Raw genomic sequence first — 24,785 nt, forward strand, 5'->3', positions numbered from 1 at the left:
TTACCTGTCTATCTTCTTTCTAAACCTGACAAGTTGACAAGAGATGTAAGTTGACAAGAGATATAAGATTTTCTTGTGACAGATAATACTGATTTTGGACAGGCAGTTCTTCTCACATAGTAATCTAGTGAAAAGCAAAAAAAAAAAAAAAAATCCATGTGTTTCAAATGGAAATGGGGTAGAATCTTACAGGAAAGACATCTTGAGGACAAGTTCAAAATATCCATTGTGCTTCCTCCTTCTAGAGTCTGTGTTCTCTAATTCAGTATCTCCGTTCCATCTGTCTGCAGCCCGTGGCTCTGTGTGAGCAGGAAGGGGCGCTCAGGGCCATGAGGATGCCGCATGTGGCTGGGCCAGTGGTCGTGCCCAGTCCAGCTTCTAACCAGAGGTGTACGGCAGAGTGCGGGGCACAGGGAGGGGTGCTGCATGTCACAGCAAGCACCTGCTCCATTGAGATAGGGTTCACTGGGAGCGTGGCCTGAGTGTGAGGCCATGAGATGTGAGTGCATGTCTATCCATTGATCATCTATGCACCTGTCATCTCATCTACCATCCATCTACTCTGTCATCTGTTTTTGAAAGTTTTAAAAAAATTTCAATAGTTCTTGGGGTACAAGTGGTTTTGGTAACATGGGTAAGTTCTTTCATGCTGATTTCTGGGATTTTAGTGGACCCATTATCTAAGCAGTATGTGCTGCACCCAGTATGTAGTCTTTTATCCCTCCCCCTCCCCCACTCTCCCAACCTCCTGCTCAGAGTTACCAAAATTCATTAGATTGTTCTTACACCTTTGCGTCTTCATAGCTTAGCTCCCACTCACCTACCTCTGCCATCTTTCTATCAATCTTCCCCACTCTATCATCTCTCCCTCTCCCCATCTATCAATCCCCTATCATCCATCTATCTGTCATCTATCTATCAGCTGTCATCTATCTATCGTTATCATCTATAATCTATCTATCTGTCATCTATGAATTACAGAGGTGCAGCAGTGGGCAGCTCTTCCTACCTCCCTGGCACCAGCTTCTGAGATGAAGGTCGCCGAGCATTTATTTATCTCTGCTGATTCTTCAGAAGCCTCCCAGTCTCCAGGGAGCACAGGAGAAAAATCATCCTGCAGTGCACACCTGGCACACAGTAGGTTCTCAGTGCGTTATTTATTTTTTTGTTTTTATTTTAATGACCATATCACTCATTTAAGGTGAACGACGATCTGCTTTGCTGAAAAGGCTTCAACCCATTTCCAGCTGGGCCCCAAGCAGGGAGTGCCTGATAAGGCAGAGGGAAGCTCACGCATGCCCCCAACACTTCCCCTCCTTGCCCAGTGGAAAATGCATGTGTTTTTGCTAGAGTGTCTTCAAATGCAGGCATGCCTGGTCACTGCACTTGTCGCTAAGGTCTGAGTTGCAGAACGTTTTTTTTCTGTTTTAGAGAAACGCAATATTGCTTCCTTCATGTCTATGCAGAAAACTTGCTGAGGGAGCTGGAGGAAGAGGAGGATGTGGCTACTGCAGATGGAACCAGGGATCTGGAGGATGAGGATGTGGCCACCGCAGATGGAACCAGGGAGCGGGAGGACGAGGAGGTGGCCACTGCAGATGGAACCAGGGAGCGGGAGGATGAGGAGGTGGCCACTGCAGATGGAACCAGGGAGCGGGAGGATGAGGAGGTGGCCACTGCAGATGGAACCCAGATAGGGTCGCTTTATCACTTCAGGTGTTAGGTGACTCATCTGTTATAGGAAGGGGCTCATCAGATCCTCAAGGGGCCTCAGCTATGTTTTCTGGAAACGGGGGGCCTTGAAGAGGTGTCTCAGGGGCCTCTGGGCAAGCTGGCCGGGGCTCCAGGAGCTGCTGCCCTCCATCAGAGCCACTCTGTGCTGCCTGCTTTCTACACTCATGATCCTGGTTCCACGGGGCTGTTCACTGTGAGAGGTGGGGGCTCAGGTGGCCCAAGCGACTGCAGAGGCCCCTCATTCTAGGATTCTCTGTAGGATTCTCTGGTGTTTCCTTCAACAGCTCTTCTTATTGCAAGGGGCTTCCTCATGGATTTCATTTGGAAATAGTCAGTCTCATAAATCATAAAACATCACACAAAAAAGCGATGAGTAGGAATCAGCGGGGAGCTTGAATCCCTCTGGGGATGTCAGCGTCTTGGTGTTTGATAAATGCTAATAGAATGCATGATGACATCAACAATCAACAGGTGTCAGATCATCTCATAGCTGTGAAAAAAACAAAACGAAACCTGCCACGAGAAGGCTGGACACTATGTTAAGGTGGAGAGTTTGAGAAGCCATGCGGATCTGCTCTTTCCAGATCATGCTCCTGGGCTTCCTGGTCCACATGCCTTAAGATACAGCCAGGAATGAACATCTGCTCCTTCGGAGAAGACCAAACTCAGACCGTCTGGATGTGAAAGTCCCTCCTGGAGAGCGGAGACAGGCCTGTGACCTCAGGGGTCGCAGTCCAGCACCTGGTACATCTGGGCACTCAGAGAAGCGTCTGATGGGCTGGCACGGATTTGTGGACATGGGATGTTTTCTCACGCCTCCGTGCCTTCATGCAAGGTCCTCCCTCAGCCTGGAATCCCACACATCTCCTCCCATCAATTCTACAGATCCTTCAAAGGTCACGGGGAGGGTCTCCTCCCTTGGGAAGCCCCTGGCTACCTGCAGAAAATGTAGCTACGCCCCGCTCCATCCCTCTGTCCCTCACAAACCTCCTTTACAGCTCTCAGAGCACCATGACACATTTGTGCTCACACAGAGACACTGCATATTCTTTGAATCAGCTCCCTTCTCGCATGGGACACGGTCCTCTGTCCACAGTGCAGCCACAGGTGTTATGGAGGCCATGAATATTAGGATATAATCAAGAGGGCTTCCATGAAGGCAAAGCCATCATATCTTATTACGAATTATACATTTAGATAGAACAAGACCTAGTGCCATCCACTGGCATGCAGCAAATGATCTTATTTATGTATTTTCAGTCATTTGCCCTATTATTTATTGTCTTTTTATTACATAGGTAGCAACATTTTCCAGCAAGCATTTAAAGACTGGCCCCCATGAGCTGTACCGTAAGATGGAGCACACGGGAAATGAAACCTCAGAGGATTTATCTGTCTTCTGAGGAGCTGGTGCAAGCTACCTGGGAAGAAATTGTCTACACAGGCAGAAACTATACAGCAGTGGAAAGATGACATACAAGGCTTTACATGTAGAAAAAGAATCTGGCCTCTGAGGAAAAGTGATGATTCCTTGTGTAAAGTAAAACATCACATGGCAACTGAAGAATGCAGAATGTGGACTAGACCTGGAAGAATGCTGGTGCTCATCCACACTTTACACACATGAAAATGCCAAGGACAGGGCAGGGGACGGTGAAATGCCTTGTCTCAGGCGCTACTTCTAGCTAGAGCCAAAGCTGGGACTAAATAAAAGTATTCTAACTTCCATTTTTTTCAAAATGTTGTCAAATTTGAAATTTTTGTGTCCAAGCCATTTATTAAATTAAAGTCAATGTGCTTAGTGTAATGCATTTATAAGTGGCATGAAGGAAAATAAGACTGATACTGCCAATATTCTGTTTGCCATCCCAAACTCGTCTTAGTCTCCTGCTGAGTGTTTCAGCCACATTAGCAGAGGTCGCACGGGAAAACCTCACCTGCAGCTCAGGAGGCTTCTCCAGGATGCCCATGTCCCTGGGCTTCTCTCACAATGCACCCACCTCCCTGGACCCTTCCTTGCATGTCACCTGCAGCTAGAGGCTTCTCTCAGGTGTTCATGTCCCTGGGGCTTCTCCCGCAGTGCACCCATCTCCCTGGACCCTCCTGTGCATGTCCCTGAACTTCTAGTACATGTGTGCAGCTGTGTCTGTCCATGTTGCACAGGTGACATCACACATGCTTCCAAGGCAGGGAGCCATCTCCTTGTCCCTAAACATTGTTTCTGAAAGAGAGCTGTGCATGCAGTTAGCACTCAACAATTAGTATCACAGAATACATTTTTAGCACTCTGTAGTGTCATATCATCTTCTACCTGACCACAGTAGCCTGTGATCATTTCAAACTTGGCTGTATGTGATACCCTACCAAATATTGTAATTTCTGAAATAAAACAGCTGGATGAGTTACCTGACAGGTACAATGTACAGTATGCAGGTGACAGTTACATTAAAAGCCAGACTTCACCACCATGCAATGTATCCGTGTCACAAAACCACACCTGTGCCCCTCAATCTATAAAATTAAACAAAAATAAAAATTTAAAAAAAGGTATTATTTGGAAGTCCAGTCCAACTATTTACCCACTCCTTCTTGGTCTCACTGAACATTCCCAGGCTTGCAAGATCACCTGTGCCACAGTGAGCTGTATCTGTCCCTGGTTAGCCCATGCGTCTCTAGAAGGCAGGGCTGGTGTCTAAAGCAGTTCTTGCTCAGAACTGGCAGCACCTTTGCCTGGCTGTGCATAAGACGTGTGTGCTGGCCCTCTGCCATCAGGCTTGGTGCACCCACACTGGAGGTTAGAGGTAGGCAGAAAAAAATGAAAGGACTCCCAGGCTGTTGCCATACAAACTCTAACAGCCACTTCAGGCCTAAATGTCGATGATTTTAAAATTGAAAGGCACTTTTATACAATGATCCAGACCTAGAACTTGAGTACCTGCAGGCCTTGGAGACGTGGTTCCAGACACTGCAATCAAGTGAACACTGCAATCAAGCAACTCACACAGATGTTTTGGTTTCCCAGCGCAATATAAAGGAAACTAAGTAATGGGTACAAACATACGGTTTGATGGAAGAAATACGAACTAAGGTTAGATAGGTCAGTAGGGTGACTATAGTTTACAATAACGTATTGTGCATTTCAAAATAGCTAGAAGAGAATAATTTGGATGTTTCTAGCATAAAGACAAATATTTAAGGTGACATATATTCCAAGTACACTGATTCGATCTCCACAAATTACATGAATGTACTAAATTATCACATGTACTCTGAAACTACATACATCTATTACACATTCATAAGATATGAATTGCATTGTCCATCATATCCTGTTAATTTTTAAGATATAAGGTTATAATGTACTAATACCTTGCATGCATTTTTCTATTGCTAGAATGTTAATCTAAAGTAGACTGTGTCTATCACTAGTGTCTGCATAGTTCCTAACCCCAGAGAGGCACAAAAATCAATTGTTCAGTAGGTGTTTAAACAAATACATAAATATTTGACAAAAAGTTATGGCATATTAAATGTGCGATAGTGTTATGTCTAAAAATCAATGTATATGCCTTAATTTAAAAATATTTTCTTGCTAAAAAATGAGAAGGATCACCCGAGCCTTCAGGGCGTCCTAATCTTTTTGCCGGCGGAGGTTCTTGCCCGGATACCAATGGCTGCTGACTGATCTGAGTGGTGGTTGCCGAAGCCTGGGGTGGCTGTGGAAATTTCTTAAAATAAGACAAGGAAGTTTCTCACATCGATCGAGACTTCCTTTCAAGAAAGATTTCTCTGTAGCACATGGTGCTATTTGATAGCATTTTACCCACAGCAGAACTTCTTTCAGAATTGGAGTCAGTCCTCTCAAATCCTGCCACTGCTTTATCACCTAGGTTGATGGAATATTCTAAATCCTATGTTGTCATTTCAACAATGTTCACAGCATCTTCACCAGGAGTTGATTTTATCTCAAGAAACCACCTGCTTTGCTCAGCCCTAAGAAGCAACTGCTCACCCATTTGGTTTTTATCCTGAGATTGCAGCAATTCCGTTCCATCTTCAGGCTCCACTTCTAATTCCAGTTCTCTTGCTGTTTCCACCACATCTGTGGTGACTTCCTCCACTGAAGTCTTGAACCCCTCAAAGTCGTCCATGAGGGTTGCAATCAATGTATTCCAAATTCTTGTTAATGTTGACATTCTGACCTCCTGCCATGAATCACGAATGTACTTAATGGCAACTGGAATGGTGAATCCTTCCCAGAGGATTTTCAATTTACTATGCCCAGGTCCATCAGAGGAATCACTCTCTATGGCAGATGTAGCCTCATGAAACAAGTATGAGTAATTTTGAAAGTCAAAATTACTCCTGACCCATGGGCTGCAGAATGGATGTTGTGTCTGCAGGCATAAAGCCAACATGCACCTCCTCGTGCATCTCCAGCAGTGCTCTTGGGTGCCCAGGTGCATTGCCCATGAGCAGTAAAAAATGAAAGAAATTTTTTCCCCCTTTGGGAAGTAGGTCTCAACGGTGGGCTTAACATATTTACTAAACCATGCTGTCAACAAATGTGCTGTCATCCGGGCTTTGTTCTTTTATTTATAAAGCACAGGTGGAGTAGATTTAGTATAATTCTTAAGGGCCTTAGAATTTTCAGAATGTAAATGAGCATAGGCTTCAATTTAAAGTCACCAACTCCATTAGCTCAGAACAAGAGAGACAGCCTGTCCTTTGAAGCTTTGAACCCAGATATTGACTTCTCCTCTCCAGCTATGGAATTCCTAGATGCCATCTTCTTCCAATAGAAGGCTGTTTTATCCACACTGAAGATCTGTGGTTTAGTGTAGCTACCTTCATTAATGATCTTAGCTAGAGGTTCTGAGTAACTTGCTACAGCTTCTCCATCAGCACTTGCTACTTTACCTTGTACTTTTAAGTTATGGAGACAGATTCTTCCCTGAAACCTCATAAACCCACCTCTGCTAGTTTTACACTTTTCTTCTGCATCTTCCTCGCCTTACCTTCACAGAACTGAAGAGAGTTACAGCCTTGTTCTGAGTAGCCTCTGGTTTTAGAGAATGCTGTGGCTGGTTTGATCTTCTATCTAGACTGCTCAAACTTTCTCAGCAATAGGCTGTCTCACTTTCTTATCATTTGTGTATTCCCTAAAGTAGCAATTTAATTTCCTCTAAGAACCTTCCCTTTGCATTCACAAGTCGGCTGTTTGGCACGAATGGCCTAACTTTTGGCCAGTATTGGCTTTTGGCACGCCTTCCTCTCTAAGCTTAAGCATTTCTAGCTTTTGATTTAAAGTGAGAGATGTGTGACTCTTCTCTTCACTTGAACACTTAGAGGCCATTGTAGAGTTGTTAATTGGCCTAATTTCAATATTATTGTGTCTCAGGGAATAGGAAGGCCTGAGGAGCAGGGAGAGGTGGTGGACTGGCCGGTTGGCAGAGCAGTCAGAACATACAGCATTTACGGATTAAGTTTACTGTCTTACACGGGCGCGGTTCCTGGCGCCCCCAATCACAGTAGTAACATCAAAGATTACTGATCACAGGCGCCATAATAGACATAACAATAATGAAAAGGTTTGAAATATTGCAAGAATTATTGAAACGTGGTACAGAGACACCGAGTGAGCATGTGCTGTTAGAAAAATGGCATTGATGAACTTGCATGGTCAGGGTTGCCACAAACCTCCAGTTTGTACAAATCAGACCTTCACTGCAAATTGCAATAAAGCAACGTACAATAAACAGGGTATGCCTGTAATGGCGAAAGTTCCTCTAAGAAAACGCCTCCAAAATACTTAGAATTGTTATTTTTATTCTTTAATCCAAAGAAAAACAAGGGTTAAATTTTCTACTTAAAAAAAATCTTACCTAGATTTATTTTGTGTTATTATACATTTTTAGATACTATTTAGAAAACAACAGACTGCATTAAGGACCTAAGAATAATATAAATTTCAGGGCTTTGGGTACAAAGACTAACCCTCAGAGCCCTCGTTATCTCCAGCCCGCAGTTTCCCTGTCATGGAACACTCACTAAACAGGTGTCTGTGCTTCCGGAAATGCTTCTGGAGGCAGGTCTGAGATGTCTGGGACAAGGCCCCTGCTGGCAAGGAGCTTGAGGTCACGGGCAAGGAAGACTGACAGCGTAGATGCAGGAAATCGCCACAAGCAGCACTCACCAAGCAATCCTCACTGTTCTAGGAGAGCCATTCTCCATTTGCCTGGGGTGAAAATGGCTGTGAGAGCTCTCAAATCATCAGTGCCCAGAAAATTAAAATCACCAGAGTATTCTGGTCACCAGCAGCACTACTATGCACAGAGTTGGGGACTGTTCCCAAGACCCAGGGATCAGGCAGGGAAGAGGAGGACCCAGACTCTGTGACTTGCAGGGACCAGGCAGGGAAGAGGAGAACCCAGGCACTCTATGACTTGCAGAAGATGAGCTCTTTGTTTGGAAGGACCTGGAGTTTATCGGGGATGGGGTAGGCTGGAGACAGAGGGGTCCCATCGCCCCTGCCCTGGCGTGTCCCTTTTTCACATGCGGGAAGCCAGAGAAGAGAGTAGGCCATCCCTCTGCCTTTCGGCATCATAGCTGGTGACTGGGCAGACAAAGGTCCCGCCATCATCCCGACCTTAAACCCAAGGCCTCACGAATGCAAGTGGGCACCGCGGGCTGAGCCAGGATTCAGGAGAGCCGGCCAGGGGGATGCACAGATGCCCAGAGCTTGCTGCTGCTTTTCAGTGGCCCTGTCTGGGCAGCGGACAAGGGACTCAGGGAAAGGCTTTGCCTGGCATGCAGAGCAACTGCTCACAGACCTGAGGCTGCCAAGCCCCCGTGTGAGACGGTTACGTGCAGGGCGGCCCCGCGAGGGCACCAGGACTGCCTGCTTCACGACGCCCCGAGGCCTGCACTGCGGCTCTGCCTGCTGGCTCTGGGGTCTGGCCACTCAGCTCCCCTTTCAGGCTCCTGTGCTGGGAACAAGAGGCCCTGACACCCCTAGAGGGGCACGAGATCAGTGCTTTCTACTTTCTGCCTGGCAGGAAGCATCACCTCTGCCTGGTGGCCTATTCCTTTATTCAGCTATGGCAAAAACCATGCCCAGGATCAGCCTGGGAGGCAGGGGGGCTCCTCTAACGCTGAGTGAGCAAGATCATTCGCAGGAAGAAATGGGCATCGCTTGACTTGCTCACCACTCTTTCTTCCAGAATTTTCTAGCAAAGGCATTGTTAAATATAACAATCACTCCTTTAAAAACAATCGTTTTAAAAACAAGACAATTCTGCTTTTGAATAAGAAGGAAGCAATTTGAAAATCATTATATTCTCTATGATCTACAGTAGGATAACAGGGACATCCTTTGATTCCACTGGTGGGGGTGTAAACAGGTCTCATCTTCCTAGAGAGAGGCTCTTCTGGAAAGAGAACCCTCCATGCCCTCTCCTCCCTCACCCCAGCAATTCTCCTCCTGGTCATTCATCCCAGGGAAGAAACAAAAAGACACAAACATTGTCTGCAAAGATGCTTTCCCCACTTTATGCACAATATGGAGACGTTTTATGAAAACTAAATATATTTGAACAATAAAAGAATTGCATAAATAACATTACAGCCATAGGATGAAAGCCAGCCTTGAAAATTAAAACTAAAACATTTAATGGCTATTTGGAAATAAGCTCATGTTATAATGTTAAGTGAAAAAAAAAGAATACAAAATACAAAAAAATTTACATTGATCATATGAGACTAATTCAGAAAAGAAGTGCAAAACGAGACTCCGTCTTAAAAAAAAAATCAGAGGAAAACTCTAGCTGTGGTTACCAATGCCCTGGACGAATGGCACATTGTGACTTTGAAACAATAGATATAATTTTTTTTCTCACTTTTTAGCTAGATGTGTTGATATTGGGAAGCAATGACCACCAGTAACTTTTTTTTCTTTTTTAACATTAATTTTATTTCATAGTTTTGGGGGTACAATGGCTTTTGGTTACACGGATGAATTGTGACAGAATAGATACTAATAATAGGCTGTCATCTGCATCACGGGTTCTTTCAGCATTTCCAGTCCTCGCTTTAATCCTCAGCAGTCTTTGAGCCAACGTATTTCTTTTGGTTTCAATTGCCAATAATATCCTCTGGGAGAATCAGTGAAGAACGTTCAAGAAGCAAACTCCTTTTTAGCTTTTCAGGTTCTAACATGTTTCAAATATTGAAAAGCCCCATGGCTGGTGCCCTCTTCCCTGTGAGGCCTGTGCTGTGAGTGGGGTTGCGTCCCCGGGGCAGTGCCCACCTGGCCTGTCTGGCCTTCAGGGTTCCCTGCATCTGGGGATGCACCCAGATGCGCCCTCTGGGAGACGGCCCGGGGTGAACACGTGCTAAAGTGCCCTGACTCCCTGGTTCAGCCCCGGAATTTCCTTTGCTGCACCTTCACATCCTCCCCCTTTCCTCCTTTAGTAGAAATCAATTTGGGTTAATTTAAGAAGCTTCTCTGCCAAAACCATGCTGGCCTCAGGGAAAGTTCAGTTCATTAGTCACTCAGAGCAGGTGCACCTTATTCTAATGTGATGAGTGCTTTCTGCGCAGCTGCAGCAGGGACGTCGGGCCTGATTGGAGCTGGAGGAAGAAAAGGTCGTTCCAGGGTGGAAGAGGACAGGGTGGGGGGCCTGTGGCCAAAGTGGGGGTGTTTTGCTGCAGCAGGCGAGACGAGGTGCAGCGAGGCCGCAGACCCCTGGCCCTGCCTGGGAACAGCGAGTCTTTCTGGGACATCGCTGTTATTACCAGGATTAGGAGGCAGCAGAAGGGCCTCCTGCGGGGGAGGGCAGGAGCCTAGACTCCACTTCCGCGAAGAGTCCTGCTGTCTGTGTGTCCTCAGGGAGGCTGGGAGGAGAGGAGCTTCCTCGGGCCCCTGCACCGCTCCCTGCTCACTGCACCCCAGGAGGGGAGGAGGGGGCAGAAAAGAGGGGAGAGGCCCAAGATCTGCATTCCTGGACACAGTCAACTCCACCCACCTGGCAAGGAGTGGCAAGGAGGCTGTGTCCAGGGTGCTCAGGGAAGCCCAGCCCCAGGGCCTGCAGTTGGGCCCCTCCAGCAGTGCCGCACTCCCTGCTCTCAGATCTTATCCCCGTTGAGGTCGGACTAAAGCTCTGGACTCCCCAGCCTTCCTGATGATAAATGCAGCCATTAGGATTCACTACCCTCTGCCCTCTCTGCGTGCCCACTTCCCTCCCTGGCTCCCCAGAGAGCGTCTGCACTTCATTCAGAAGCGTGAGAAGCCGCAGGATTGGTCGAGGGAATAACAAGGTGATCCAGGCATCGCCGAATTGCTATGCATTATTTATGAATAAAATTTCTTCCAAGATGTTCATTTTCCCCCTCCTCTCCTCCCTAGAGTTTCAGGAAATGCATCCACTTGTATAGGAAGCGTGTGTCTGGCGATGTCAAGCAGCGCATTAGATAATATTCACGGCCCTGCAGAGTGGCTACCGAATTACAAGGAACGGATCTTTTAAAATCTGTTGTATTATGTAGGGGGAGCTCAGTTTCCCTCAGCAGGAGACAGAGGGTGCGTTTATCTTAAGGATGCATCCGGAGGCTTGCGAAGGCTCACACAGAGCCTGCCAGGCAGTCCTTTCTGAATAAGGGTAAAAGAGGGCCTTAGGATCCTACAGGGTCTCTGGGTCACATCCAGATTTCCTTCCAGCTGAGAGGACTTTGTGGTTGGCTCCTCACTGGGCTCTCTTTAGGCAGAGGCTGCAGGGCACACACAGCCAGGCGGCCACAGTGCCCTGCTCTCTCAGACCCTGTCCGGTCCACTGGGGACATGTGGATGGCAGGTGGGCAGGGGGCGGCTCTGAGCGACCCAGAGCCTCTGGGCCCCTCCTGCATGTGCAGCAGAGGCCTGGCTCCCTGTGTGCTTCTGGGGCAACCCAGAGCAGGCCAGGCTGAGTCCAGAGAAGCTGCTGCCCCACAGTCCTCACCCCACTCCAAAGCAGCTGTCCCTTCCTTTCTCAGAAAATAGAGCCTGCTGCACTGTTCTTAAATACTGCCTTGCTACAGCAGTCCACGGTATGAACAGAAGTGAAACAGAAGTTCCTGATTAGAAATCACCCTCCAGCACCACTGGCTTTGTTTCTCCCACCCTGCGAAGGCAGTGGAAGCAGGACTACAGTGATGCTGGGCCCTGGTGGGGGAATGCGGGTGGGCGGGAGGAGCTGTGGGAATGCCCCACTACCGTTATGTGGACCCCAGGTCCTGTGAGCTGCAGGCAGAATGCGTGCTGGTCTTCAGATCTGTCTATGCTGTCGGCTCTGTGTGTGAGTAGCTCACCCAGAATAAATTCCTCCTGTTCCCATTATCTAAAAATGCTGTCTCATTAGGAGTCCGGGCCTGTTTGCTGGCCGCGATTCTCAAACTCAGGAAGCGTCAGCATCAACCCACTGGAGGGATGGCTAAAACCCAGATTGCCTTAGCTTCTCACTTAGCTGGTCCCAGGTGACGCTGATGTTCTGGATCAGGGAACCCCAGTTGGGGAACCCTGGCTCTGGAAAGGTGGCCCCGCCTCCCACTCCGGACGGGGCTTAAAGGTTCTGAGGATGTCCGACTTGCTTATCAGTGGCACTCAGGAATGGCCGTGGGACCCTGGTTGTTGGTATCTCTGTAAATCCTCTTCTCTTCAGGGAGCTTCTAGAAAGGCCTTCCTGCAGCCCTCTCTGGACGCTGAGGGCAGCTGTCGGGCCAGGAGTGGCCACAGCCTTCTCCCACAACAGAGGTGAACGAAACAGGAGGTGCAGAGGATGGAGCAGAAGGCCTGAGTTAAGTCATCCTTGGCACTTCCTCTCAACGCCCAGTTCAGGAAAGACAGTGATTCGGTGTTGTTTAGGCCAGTTCGAGGTGGGTTTCCAGGCACTGCAGCCAGCAGCATCCTAAGTCACACTGAATCTTCCAGATGAAAACACCAGTATCTTACTGAAGCAACGTTATGACCAGGGGACTGTTTCTTTCCTCTAAATCTTTACTCATTTTAGCAGGAAGAGAATATGGAAATCGGCATTTCAGTCCTATTTTGGGGTCTAACCCTGAAAGCACTGTTCTCTTTGGGGCAGGCCAGAGGGGACAGAAGAAACATCCACCTCCCAGAGCTGGATCTCGGGAGGGTCCTCATGATTACTGCCCACTGTTCTCAGGCTGTGCCTGTGAGTGACACTGGTAATAAGAGCAGGGGGACAGCCCCAGATAGGGACTCAAACAGCCGGGTCCCAGCGATGCTCATGAACCTGGCTACCCCAGAAGTATCTGCCGTGAGTGCAGATTCCAGGCGCTCACTGTACCCAGGATAGTCTTCTGGGCCAGCTTAGACGGGTGTGGTGAGAGGACTCTCACACTTTCAGCCCTGGCCCCCATCTTGCCAGCCATCCTTGCTTCTCTAATGAGTGGGGTGCACACCCGAGTAGATGCAGTGGACAGAGATCTCCACCGAGGAGCTCATGGTGTCCATGAGAGGGGCATCCTGTGGTCGGCAGAGGCTCCAAGCACACAGGGCGGAGAGCTGGCTCAGGGTTCCTGGGGGCTCTGTGGTTGTGCTTTGTGGCTGCGGGGAATTGCACAGCTGGGCCACTGTCACATCAGGACTCCCTCTCTCCACACTTCAAGATCTCCATAGTGGCTGCCCTGCCTTTTCTAGAATCCCCACATGGATGAGGGTGGTGAGAACTGAACTGTGGTGTTTCGGTGGGTAAACATCAGACAACAGCTGTACTGCACGTGAATTTCTGCTGTGTATTCTGTTGATGTTCCCAAGTTCCCAAATTGTATATATTTTAAATTATTAGTTCAAGAAATCAGAACAAGATTATAATTGTGAAATCGAAGCTTGACCAATACAGGTCATATACATTACAGACTGTTCATCAGTATACTTATTGTTTTCAGTGCCCTATCTGAAAATAACTATGTTCCTTCTCCTTGAATTGGAATTATTTAAAAAATATATCTCCTTTTACCAAACATCAAAAATATGCTGTAAGCCCAGCACTCTGAGAGGCTGAGGTGGGAGGATCACTTGAACCCCGGAGTTCTAGGCTGCAGTGAGCTATGATCAGGCCACTGCACTCCAGCCTGGGGGACAGGGTGAGACTCTGTCCCTTTAAAAAAAATAAATAAAATCATGCTCTAAGATGCATTACATGCTTTGCATGTATTAAATCAACCGAATTAATCATGTTGCATTCACAACACAACAACACAGGCCATGCCCGGAGGTGTGTCTCCTGGGGCTGACACACTATAGACAGGCACCAGGCAAACTACTTTCTTTAGGATGATGGCCAGGTGTTCGTTTTGTACACAGAAGACTCACTGTGACAATAAAGGTTGACTGCAACCACCATCCAAAAGAGGAGGCTTTGGGCCGGGCACAGTGGCTCATGCTTGTAATCCCAGCACTTTGGGAGGTTGAGGCAGGCGGATCACCTGATAGCAGGAGTTTGAGACCAACCTGGTCAACATGGTGAAACCCCATCTCTACTAAAAATACAAAAATTAGCCAGGCGTGGTGGCACGCGCCTGTAGTCCCAGCTACTCAGGAGGCTGAGGCAGGAGAATTGCTTGAACCTAGGAGGCGGAAGTTGCAGTGGGCTGAGACCGCGCCACTGCACTCCAGCCTGGGTGACAGAGCGAGACTCCATCTCAAAAAACAAAACAAAACAAAACAGAAAACAAAAGAGGAGGCCTGAATTTTGTGTCTGCAAATCCTGTGGGTACTCAGGCCTCCGAGCAACAGCAAGCCTGGACGCCACCTGTTTGATTCTCTTCTTCAACCAAGTAAACCCCTAGACCTCAAAATCTCTGCACCATGTGCAACTACCGTGCCATGCTATCAAACTAATGTTATAATATGCATGCCCTACCTTCTGATTTATAATATCAGTGACGAATAGTAAAAGGACGGGCGTGCATAAAGCTTACGGGGGGGGTGAGGCGTACACAATGATGTCTCAAAGAATGAAGGAGAGCTATTTATTCTCATGGATTCATGGAGTAAAGCACAGATAGCCTGGTTTGGAGGCTGCGTGCACAGAATTTTTCATAAATATCCCACAGTGTACCCCATTGTACAGCAGCCGCACGTTAATTAGAGCATTCAGCAGACACTGCAATGTATTCCAGGCACCCAAGTGGATCTTCATTTTTCACATGCAGGGCCTTACTAATTAAAATCAGTTTTGCAATTAAATGTGGAAAATTGTGTTAAACTTTCAAGCGTGGTTAGAAAAAAAATGCAATTATTTTTAGGATATTTTATTTTAATGCAAATGAAATTTCTATCTATGTGAAACCGGTAAAGAGGAGATATAGGAACTCCTATTTTTCTCTGTCTTCCTCTCTGTTTCTTCTTTTTTTATTTATTTTTGGATTATAGATGCTCCTCTCAGTTGCAAGTTGCAATGCTCCACATCTCTCAGCCAGCACCTGGCTCTGTTCCAGGGCTTTTAGTGAGTGCTCTCTGTCAAGGCATGAATAATACAGCCCCTAGGCTGTTGGCAGACTCCAAATGAGGCATGCATACATCAGGAAGCAAGCCCTCGACTTTAGCTCCAGAACAGCCTCCTGTGAAGACAGGCAATTATTCACCACGCTGTGCCATGGCACCCACACTGGCAGGCGAGAGGCGTGCGGAATGGAGAGGGGGTCTGAGTGAGGGTGTGCGCCGCAAGCCAGAGGGACCCCAGTCATGTTCTAATGAAAAGGAAAAGCCATTACTTGGAGATTTTAATTTTTAAGTTTCAAATGAAATGATTTGACTCAGTGTACCCTACACTGGGAAGGATTTGAATGTACTACCAATACCCATCACCTAACTTTTGGGTGTTTATTGAGTGTACAAAGACTCTGACGCTAAATTGCAGGGTCGGAACCCTAAGTTCAACAAACAAATAATTAAAATAGTCCAGTGAAGCCTAAATGGGAATAAAATCCATTAAATTTCAGAAATAAATTCAGAGGGATCACACAACAGACGTGTGAGGAATGAGGCCTTCCTAGGAATTTGTTCTCTCTCTCTCTCTGGTGAATTGGCAGCTTATACAAAAATCACCATTTGGAAATAAGTGTGTCCAATTCATTCCAAATGTCTTAGCATGTGTATCACTGTTGCAAGGAAGGCTAAAATTCAATTTTCTGTAATCAGTTAATATTAATCTGTAATAAATATTAACAAATTTTGATTATTCCTATTTCTAATTTTTATTGGGAAATTTTAGGAAAAGGGATTTCAGAACCGCAAGTTGACCATTATTTTGATGATTAAATTTCATTTCTATAGATAGATTCCATTCTAACCACCAACTTGCACTTTGTTTTTAACACAAACAGTATTTTATATCAACATGGAAAGCAAAAAAAAAAAAAAAACAAAAAAAAAAACTATGAATATAAGGCACTAGAAATTTTCATCTTAGCCAAATGTTCAAAAATAGATTATTGCAGACATGTTGACATGTGGTATTTTAGCTGGAATGCCAGCATCAGTTCATGAAATATTCTGGATGAATAACAACGTCTCTTTAGCAGGTACTTGAGCCCCACTAAACAATCACCTACACAGAGAGGAAGGTGTGGTTTCTTCCAACGTATCCCTGCCCTTCAGGAGATAGCAGGCTTTGGTGTGAGGATGCTGCCAGGAAATGCTGAGCCTCCAGTCCTCACCTTGTGATACTTCCCCTGCTCAGGTGTCTGCATTAAGCAATGAGCTCAGTAGCAGCAGATGCAGTTCCCCAGGCCTCCCATACCGATGCAGCGTTGCTCAAACCATGCACTTTGAGCAGATTCACCCCACTTATCTCCACGGGGCCTTCCCGGCCAGCAAACTGCTAGGAGGGTGAGGAGAAGAATATGCAGCAGCTTCCTCAATGTCAAGGTTGGTGACTGCCTAGTAGGCCACTGTTTTCCTACCATCTATCCACAAAACAATAGCGGATGGTACATTGGGACAACTTCTATCTTCCATGTTTTAAATGCCTGGAGGCCACACCAGGCTGGCTTGCACAGTTGGGAGACTGTAACACAGGGAATTACTCTTCCTTGATCTTGGGGACCGAAACTAAATCTTGGGAAACTCACTTAGGATGACTGAGGTTTGCTTTGTGAGCTTGGTGGTTGGGCACCAGGTTTGAGGCACCAGTGCCCGCGGCCACCTCTGAGTGTGGTGTGGGGAACATGGAGGTGCTCGGAGCCGCTGAATGGACTGAGCCACGTGTGCAGCCATCTCACAATGGGCGCAGAAACACAGGTGACCGTGCGCAGAAAAGACCACATGAGCACGTTCACTTGTGATGTAAGAATTACTTCTAGCCCTGCTTATAAAATTCACCGTGTTTTTGTCATTTATATGCTAATATCCTAAGACACAAACCTCAGTTGGGAAAACCAAAAGGCAAATTCAGGTGACTGGCTAATAATGACGTTTCTGAAGATAAGTATTTGTCATATTTGTTAGCTTCCTAGGAGGCCTGGCCATGATGACCTGTATCAGGGCCTAAAAATGTTGACTAAGCTTGGATCCCTGCTGGGCAATGTGTGGAAATTGAAACAGTTTTCCTTCGGTGCCAAGAGTGTCTGCGTCTCTAAGGAGCTGACTTAATGCTTTTGTCAGATCCTGGAACTCTGCCCTTCGCCTTTCTCACTGGTTCCTTGGTAGCCAAGAGACCCAGAACAAAATGTAATACCACATTAAGACCCCGGATGTATCCTGGGTTTTCAGTAAAATTAGGTGATCATTTTCTTTATGTTGTTCCAAATTTATATTTTGATTTAAGGTTTACCATTGTAGCTGTACATAGGCTTATCAGTTATTTCAACTTCTTCATAAACTATTAACACCAGTAAATAACTATAGAGATTATCTTTTGTTCAAAGACAGGATTTGGAAATTAATGTAGAACATCCAATAAAATAAATATTATTACCTTACTCCTACCAAAAAATTTTAACCAGAGTTTTAAATCATAAACTCCTTTTTAAAACTATTTTCTTTCCCAGGTATTAAACACTGGTTGATTCTCCTCTATTCTCAATTTCATACAAGACCACAACTATACAACAATCACACTAAAAAAAATCCACTCCAGCCGCTTTCAAAGAGACCCAGAACACCACTGAGGAGGCGTGGCTCACCAAGCAGACCGCTAGATCCCACCGCCAGATCCCACAGCTTTCTGAGACCCAAAGCAGATCCCGCAGCTGTGGCAGAGAGGGTGACGCATGGACCCCAGAAACTACCACAGCGTCTGTCCTACAAAGCAATAAAATTGTAAACTACAATTGTGAGAAACATTTGATTTCCTTAAAAATCTCCTATGTTGAAAATTAGACTAAATGGCAGGCTAGGCGTGGTGGCTCATGCCTGTAATCCCAGCATTTTGGGAGGCCGAGGCGGGCAGATCACTTGAAGTCAGGAGTTCCAGACTATCCTGGCCAACATGGTGAAACCCAATCTCTACTAAAAATACAAAAATGATCCGGGCGTGGTGGCATGCACCTGTGGTCCCAGCACTTTGGGAGGCTGAGGCGGGTGGATCACTTGAGGCCAGGAGTTCGAGAGCACCTGGCCAACATGGTGAAACCTCACCTCTACTAAAAATACAAAAATTAGCTGGACATGGTGGAACACACCTGTAATCCCAGCTACTTGGAAGGCTGAGGCAAGATAATCACTTGAACCTAGGAGGCAGAGGTTTCAGTGAGCTTAGATTGTGCCACTGCACTCCAGCGTGAGTGACAGAGTGAGATTCTGTCTCAAAACAAAACAAAACTAAACTAAAAAACCGTAAATGGCTGGCATCATTTTATTACTTGGTATTCCTTTCCTAAAAAAGAAAAATTGATTCTTTACAATGCTGATGCCCCGCATTTACCTCAAGTTGTTTTTGGCAAGTTCCAACACATCGATGCCTCAAAGTACTGAAATACAAGCTTTTTACTTGGCTATTGCTGATGCAATGTATGAGCAAAATGACCTTGTAGCCTTAACATAAACACGTTCATTGGAAACATTTATTGTTAAAAGACCAAAAAAAGACATGTAATTTCATCAGAACCAAAATGGAGGCTTCTACTCTTTTGTCCTATTTGGAAAAAGCCTGGTGTCCTATTTCCATCAGGAACCTGACAGCGAATGTCAGCATCACAGCTGTGTTCACGGAGGGTGTGCTGGCATGAATGGGCAAGAATAGCTGTTGGGAAGGGGTAGCTTTTGTAGTCAGTAAATCTTTCAAAACCAGTAAAAAAACAATGCCAGGGCCAGGCGAGGTGGCTCACGCCTATAATCCCAGTGCTTTGGGAGGCCAAGGCGGGCGGATCACTGGACATCAGGAGTTTGAGACCAGCCTGGCCAATGTGGTAAAACCCCATCTCTACTGAAAATGCAAAAATTAGCTGGGTGTGGTGGCGGGTGCCTCTAATCCCAGCTACTCTGCAGGCTGAGGCATGAGATTGCTTGAACCCAGGAGACGGAGGTTGCAGTGAGCCAAGATCATGCCACTGCACTCCAGCCCGGGCAACAGAGCGAGACTCCATCTCAAAACAAACAAACAAACAAACAAACAAACAAACACCCAGGCAGATATAACGGAAAACTTCCAAATTTAAAATAGCAATAGTTATAGATGTTAATATATCCATGAGTTTTACCTAATACATCAAGGGACAATTCTTAAGTTTAAGAAATTAAAATTTTATCCTTTAGTTAAAAGTGACTGATAATACCTAGACATCAAATAATAAGGCTTAGAAAATGCTCAGTGAGATTCCTCTTAAGGCTCACACAGTGACAACATTTTTGCACCGTTTTACATAATGAAGTCTGCAACTCTCTTATTTTAGAATGGAGGAAACTGAAGGCTGTAGATGTTACGTAAGTTGTCCAGAGCTCCTGGTCCATTAGTGATGTAGTGGAAGGCAGCATGTGGGCCACGTAACTAGGCAATAGTTCTTTTTCAACTATACCACATTAGATCTTCTAGATAACTGAGTGTATTAAAGTATTTGGTGTTCTAATAATTACATACCATATGAGCCATGGTAAAAATGATGACTTTTAAAAAATTAAGCAAAAGTTTATTGGAAACAGCTCTTGGCCTAAGAGTTTCTGTGACTCCTCCCTAACATCCCAGCGAATGGGTTCCTCTGAGGCTCGGGCACTTCTGCACTAAATGAGTCAGCGGCAAGTCTCCGAAGGAGGAAAACGCCCAACTTGTTTTCAAATCAAACTCTAGGGAACATTTCTGAAGCAGGGAAAGAGATCTCATGAACAGATCCACACACACATTACATGGGACACGTCAATTCATTTCTTAGTGGAATGCACCTTGGTTAAGCATACGAATGCTTGAAATTATTTGGAAACATCACAATTTTTCCTGCAAAACTATGGCTATAAAATTATATCTAGCTCACACCTCATTACAACTTTTTATAATTGTACCTTGAAAAATAAGTAAAAGAGGATACTTGGATTGTTTGTAACACAAAGGATAAATGCTTGAGGGGATGAAGATCCCATCCTTCACAGTGTGATTATTTCACATTGTATGCCTGTATCAAAATATCTCATGTACCCCCTAAGTATATATACCTACTATGTACACATAAAAATTGGAATAAAAAATTTTAAAAAACCTTTTAGCCAAATTTAATTTTTATATAACAGTGTGATAAAGTTTAACTACTGACTAATGAAGAGATGATTGGGGAAAATGAATTTTTCTCATAGGTGACTAACTTCTTTTGAAAACATAAATACAGTGTTTTAAACTTTTAGATTAAGTGCTGACATATATATTTCTTCATAAAATAATACTTTAAGTAAACTACTTATTTCAATTATGTAATTCAATAATTTACTGCTTTATACAATAACAATCATAATGTAATTGGCTAAATTTAATAATTGAAATGGCAAAATTATCTGAAAAATAGCCCACAATTCCTTTGTTCTGTAACAGAGGAAGTCAGACAGTCGTTTCATGGGGGTTCTCATTAGACATTCTTGCCTCCACAAATGCTAGCATGGGGATTTGGGAGTAGTTTGTAATTTTTCCTTTGATTTTACTAAAGAACAATCAAAATAATTGTTCGATGTCACTCATAAGTTAATGTTTCGCTAAAAAGGAAATGAAATGCAAGGCCGTGAGGAGAGGCCTCCCAGATGTGCGGCAGATGCACCTGCTTTAGAATCAGTTTTGTGACCTGGGTCTGCTCACCGAGGGTTTGTTAGGCTGGAATGACCTTGGTCTTTGCAACCTAATTTGTAAAAGTAAAACATATTTTAGCCTGTAAACTCTTTTACCTCATTATAATTGAAACCTTTCTATTGAAAGACACGTCTTCATGAATAGCTTAGGGAAAAAAGCGCTTACCAGAAAAACATCTAAAGGACTGATGTGTACCTGACAGTCAGCCACGGGCATGTAACATATAATTCTGCCATGATACATTTTGAGCAATCATCACCTTCCCCCTTAGTTTCTAAAGTTTTTCCACATCCATCCCTGTCACAGACCTGAAATGCCAGTATTTACAAGACTCATGTAATCACTGCAGTCCCAAAGTCTTGCAAGCGTGATATGCCCTGACCTTCACTTGACCTGACCTCACCTTGCAGGGCCCAGATGTAAGAATGGGCTTAGTTTCCCAGGATGAACCCTGTTAAATACTGGAAATGGAGTCTACAGATGGGTCAGCAGGTCACATTTTAATTGACCATTGATTGTTTACCATCCTGCTGCTCCCAGAATAAGGACGTGAGGAAGGAGAAACAGGGCTCCTCGGTAAGCAGTGGGAAGCCCTTAGGTGGCCATGTGCTGAGCACCACATACGCAGATGGGAAAATGAGTTTAAGGCTGGCCTGAATTTGTGTCGTCCTAAGGAGTGTCACCTATTCTGCCCACGAGATAGAATGGCTCATGTTTTGAGAACCCTTTCAAGAGACAAATGCTGAGTTCCAGTGAGAGAAGAAAAAGAAGGCATAACGTGTATTGCTTTCCAAGAACACTTGCTCACACAGTTCATCATCAGGACTGGGTCCCCAAATAAGTCACTTTAGACAGCACATTGTGGAAAAAAAAATGCAGGCATTACCTTCTGTGTCTTGCATATTTGCCACTGACATGACCACTGCCGTCACAGCCAGGGGTGGGACAGCTGCAACAGGAAAGAATGGATTACACGGTGCCACAGGCAGGCAGGTGAGACGGAAAGCTTCCGTGGCAGCAGAGAGAAGGAGGGCGGCCCAGACAGAGAAGAGAAATCACACAATCCAAAGGAGGGGGAAATTCAGGGAGGCTTTTTACGAGCAAGTCTCGGGGGAATTAATTTCATCAGTGCAGCAGGGCGTGAGCAAGCTGCCGATCAGCTCGAAAGTGCTGTGTGCCCATTAGAAGGCGTGAATTTTCCAAACTGCTAATGGGGATGCATTTTACCCACATGGCACTAACCTGAACAGCTCTTGTATGGCTGGTTCCACGGGAACTGCAGAGAGATGGAAATAGATAAAAATTTACCATCTATCACAAGCACCCCTCTTCCACAGAAAATTACCAAAAGCGTGGCGTGAAAGTGGGGTCAGAATGAATCGACCTCGGTTCCGCAGGATGAAGGTGACCCTGAGCCGGCCTCAGGATGCAGGGAAGCGTGGACGTACCTCGAACCCCTTTGGACCGCGTGCGATGCCGCTTCTCCTCGGTGTCCACCTCCATCTAGGGATAGATAAGCAGCCGTCAATGTGCTTATCCTGCCTGTGCAGGGCAGCCCTGCAGGGGCAGCTCACTCTCCCTGGCATTCTATTGATGGGGCTTTAATCCTGTTTCACTCCGTGAAGGGAAGCCCTCTACAAGGGCAGGGGGTGGGTAAGACCAGGGTCAGGCAATCTAAATGTATTACTCAAACAATTATAAACAGACCTTAACCTTGTAGGGAACATTTAATCAGGAGGCCCTTGCCCTCTATAACGGGGTAGATTTTGATGAATCTTGAAGTACCATCTATTTACTCTCTTTTCAAGAATTTGATGGAGACACATCTGTGTGCTTCTGAGTCGTACTTTGTACTAAGAATATAACAGCCATTAGGTTTACAAGAAGGTAAATATATATAATATATATATGTATTTTTATATATCTTATTTATATATAAAAGAAATATTTATATATATAACATATATATTTTGTGTATATATATACCTTTCAGTTACAAGGAGAATCTAAATATTATATATACATTATATATAATATATACATTATATTTATATATACATATACATATATATAAAAGATATTTAGCTGCTCCCTGTAACTGAAAGTTTTAATCTGATTAAGTGGTTAAGACAAGAGGCTGTAGGTATAGTGGAAGAACATGTTTTACCATCGGGGCGCACTCTCAATGTTGTTTAGTTCCTGGAATGCAATTGTCCTCCACATTTATCTAAATTGCTTGGTTTCCTTTGAGGCATCTAGACCTTCCACACATAGGAACTGACACATCTTATACTTGAGACATTATAAATGCTTTTATATATTACTTTGTGAGATCTTCACAACAATTTTGTAAGGAAAGTATTTTTATTATACTTATTTAATACAAGAGAAAACTAAAATTCAGACTACTTGAGTTACCCAAGATCATTTGAGTAGAAGGTTTTGGGGTAAGGACCAAAAATCACGTGTCTGTTTTGTTCCCTCTAAGCCTCAGGAGCACGCTGTTGCGTGGTAAATATATACGAGTACGTTTGTTCGCCAAACATTCCCACAGCATGGGAAGTGTTTGCACACGTCAAACTGGATAGTAGGAGAACTCTACTCAAGACGACGGGGGAGCTAAGAAGAGATGAGCAATAGAAGCTGGCCACAGCCCCATTGAATGGCCTCTACACTGGCTTGCAGGGTACACCAAAGCCACTTCCTCCACGGTTTAGAGGAAGAACATCAGAACTGAGTGAAGAAGACTCGTTAGATGCCTGTGGCTCTATTCGAGGCACACTCCAGAAAAGAACAGGGTAGATCTGCCGCTAAAATAAACTAGCAAGGCACAACTCAACAGATACAGTATGAAAGGCATCAGAAATCCACATGGACAGTGCCTGATTTAATGTTTACATCAACTAACCAGCAGCTATTTATTGATGAATATTGTGGCTGAGTATTATGGTATCAGGGAATAAAAACACATGTAATAAAAACATAAGCTCATTTAATGAGCTTAAAAATCCCTTAATGGGCTATATCTATGAACAGATATAATGATGTGCCAGATTTAACATCAAAACAAGAACTTCGGCAAAGGAGGAGCCAATGGGAAGTGGAAGTCGAGGAAAGATGCTTGGGGAAAGCTGTGATCCATGAGAATTGTTTGTGTAGGTGTGAAAGGGAGGAAAAGAGACTGTCTCTATGATTTGTATCTAGAGGCTTGATACACAGTTATTGAGTGAATGAATGAATGAATGAATGTGTCCATTTGCTGGGAATGCTGCAGGTCAAGGAGGTGCCTGAGGTGGAATGTTGGAAAGACGACGTCAGATGGTGCAGGCGACGGGCCTGAGCCAGGGCCATGTGCAGAGTTGGAAGGGATGTCCTGGGAGGCCCCGCTGGTCCAGCTGAATAGACAGCTGCTGGCCTTTCTTGAGCATGGGGAGGACGAGTCTCAAACATGTTTTAGGATAAAACAAGTTAGCGGCAGCTTGAGAGAGGGCATGGATGGGGCAGGCAGTGCAGTTGGGAGCAAGCTGGGAGGAGACCGGCAGTCGCCTAAGAAGAAAGGGCTTGGGCAGTGGCCTCAACAGCATCTGTGGCTTAGTCCCATCGTCAGCCAATTTGGGAACATAATTGTCCAGGAAAGAAAGAAATGGGTTTAAAGAACTTTCTGATGGAAGAATCCACACAACACAATGGCTCATCAGGCAGCTTTTGGGTTTTCTGCCCTTTCCTGTGATTTAAAGATATGCCTGGGATATGAAACTCTGTGGCCACATCACGTGGATTTGACAT

General features: G+C 45.2%; 1 protein-coding gene across 15 annotated transcripts in view; it reads right to left on the reverse strand.

Moving 5' to 3' along the window:
- Nucleotides 1-24,785, reverse strand: part of MYT1L (myelin transcription factor 1 like) — a 532,891-nt gene that overhangs the window by 163,303 nt on the left and 344,803 nt on the right. For all 15 annotated transcript variants that reach the window (XM_032172073.2, XM_058426326.1, XM_032172071.2 and 12 more), the window contains 3 exons: nucleotides 22,448-22,502; nucleotides 22,242-22,275; nucleotides 21,886-21,948 (listed from right to left, as the gene is read on the reverse strand). In XM_032172073.2, the coding sequence (XP_032027964.1) occupies nucleotides 21,886-21,948; nucleotides 22,242-22,275; nucleotides 22,448-22,502 (152 nt within the window). The remainder of the gene's footprint in view (nucleotides 1-21,885; nucleotides 21,949-22,241; nucleotides 22,276-22,447; nucleotides 22,503-24,785) is intronic.

The sequence above is a fragment of the Hylobates moloch genome, unplaced genomic scaffold (genome assembly GCF_009828535.3).
Source record: "Hylobates moloch isolate HMO894 unplaced genomic scaffold, HMol_V3 SCAFFOLD_13, whole genome shotgun sequence".
In the NCBI taxonomy this organism is placed as follows: Eukaryota; Metazoa; Chordata; class Mammalia; order Primates; family Hylobatidae; genus Hylobates; species Hylobates moloch.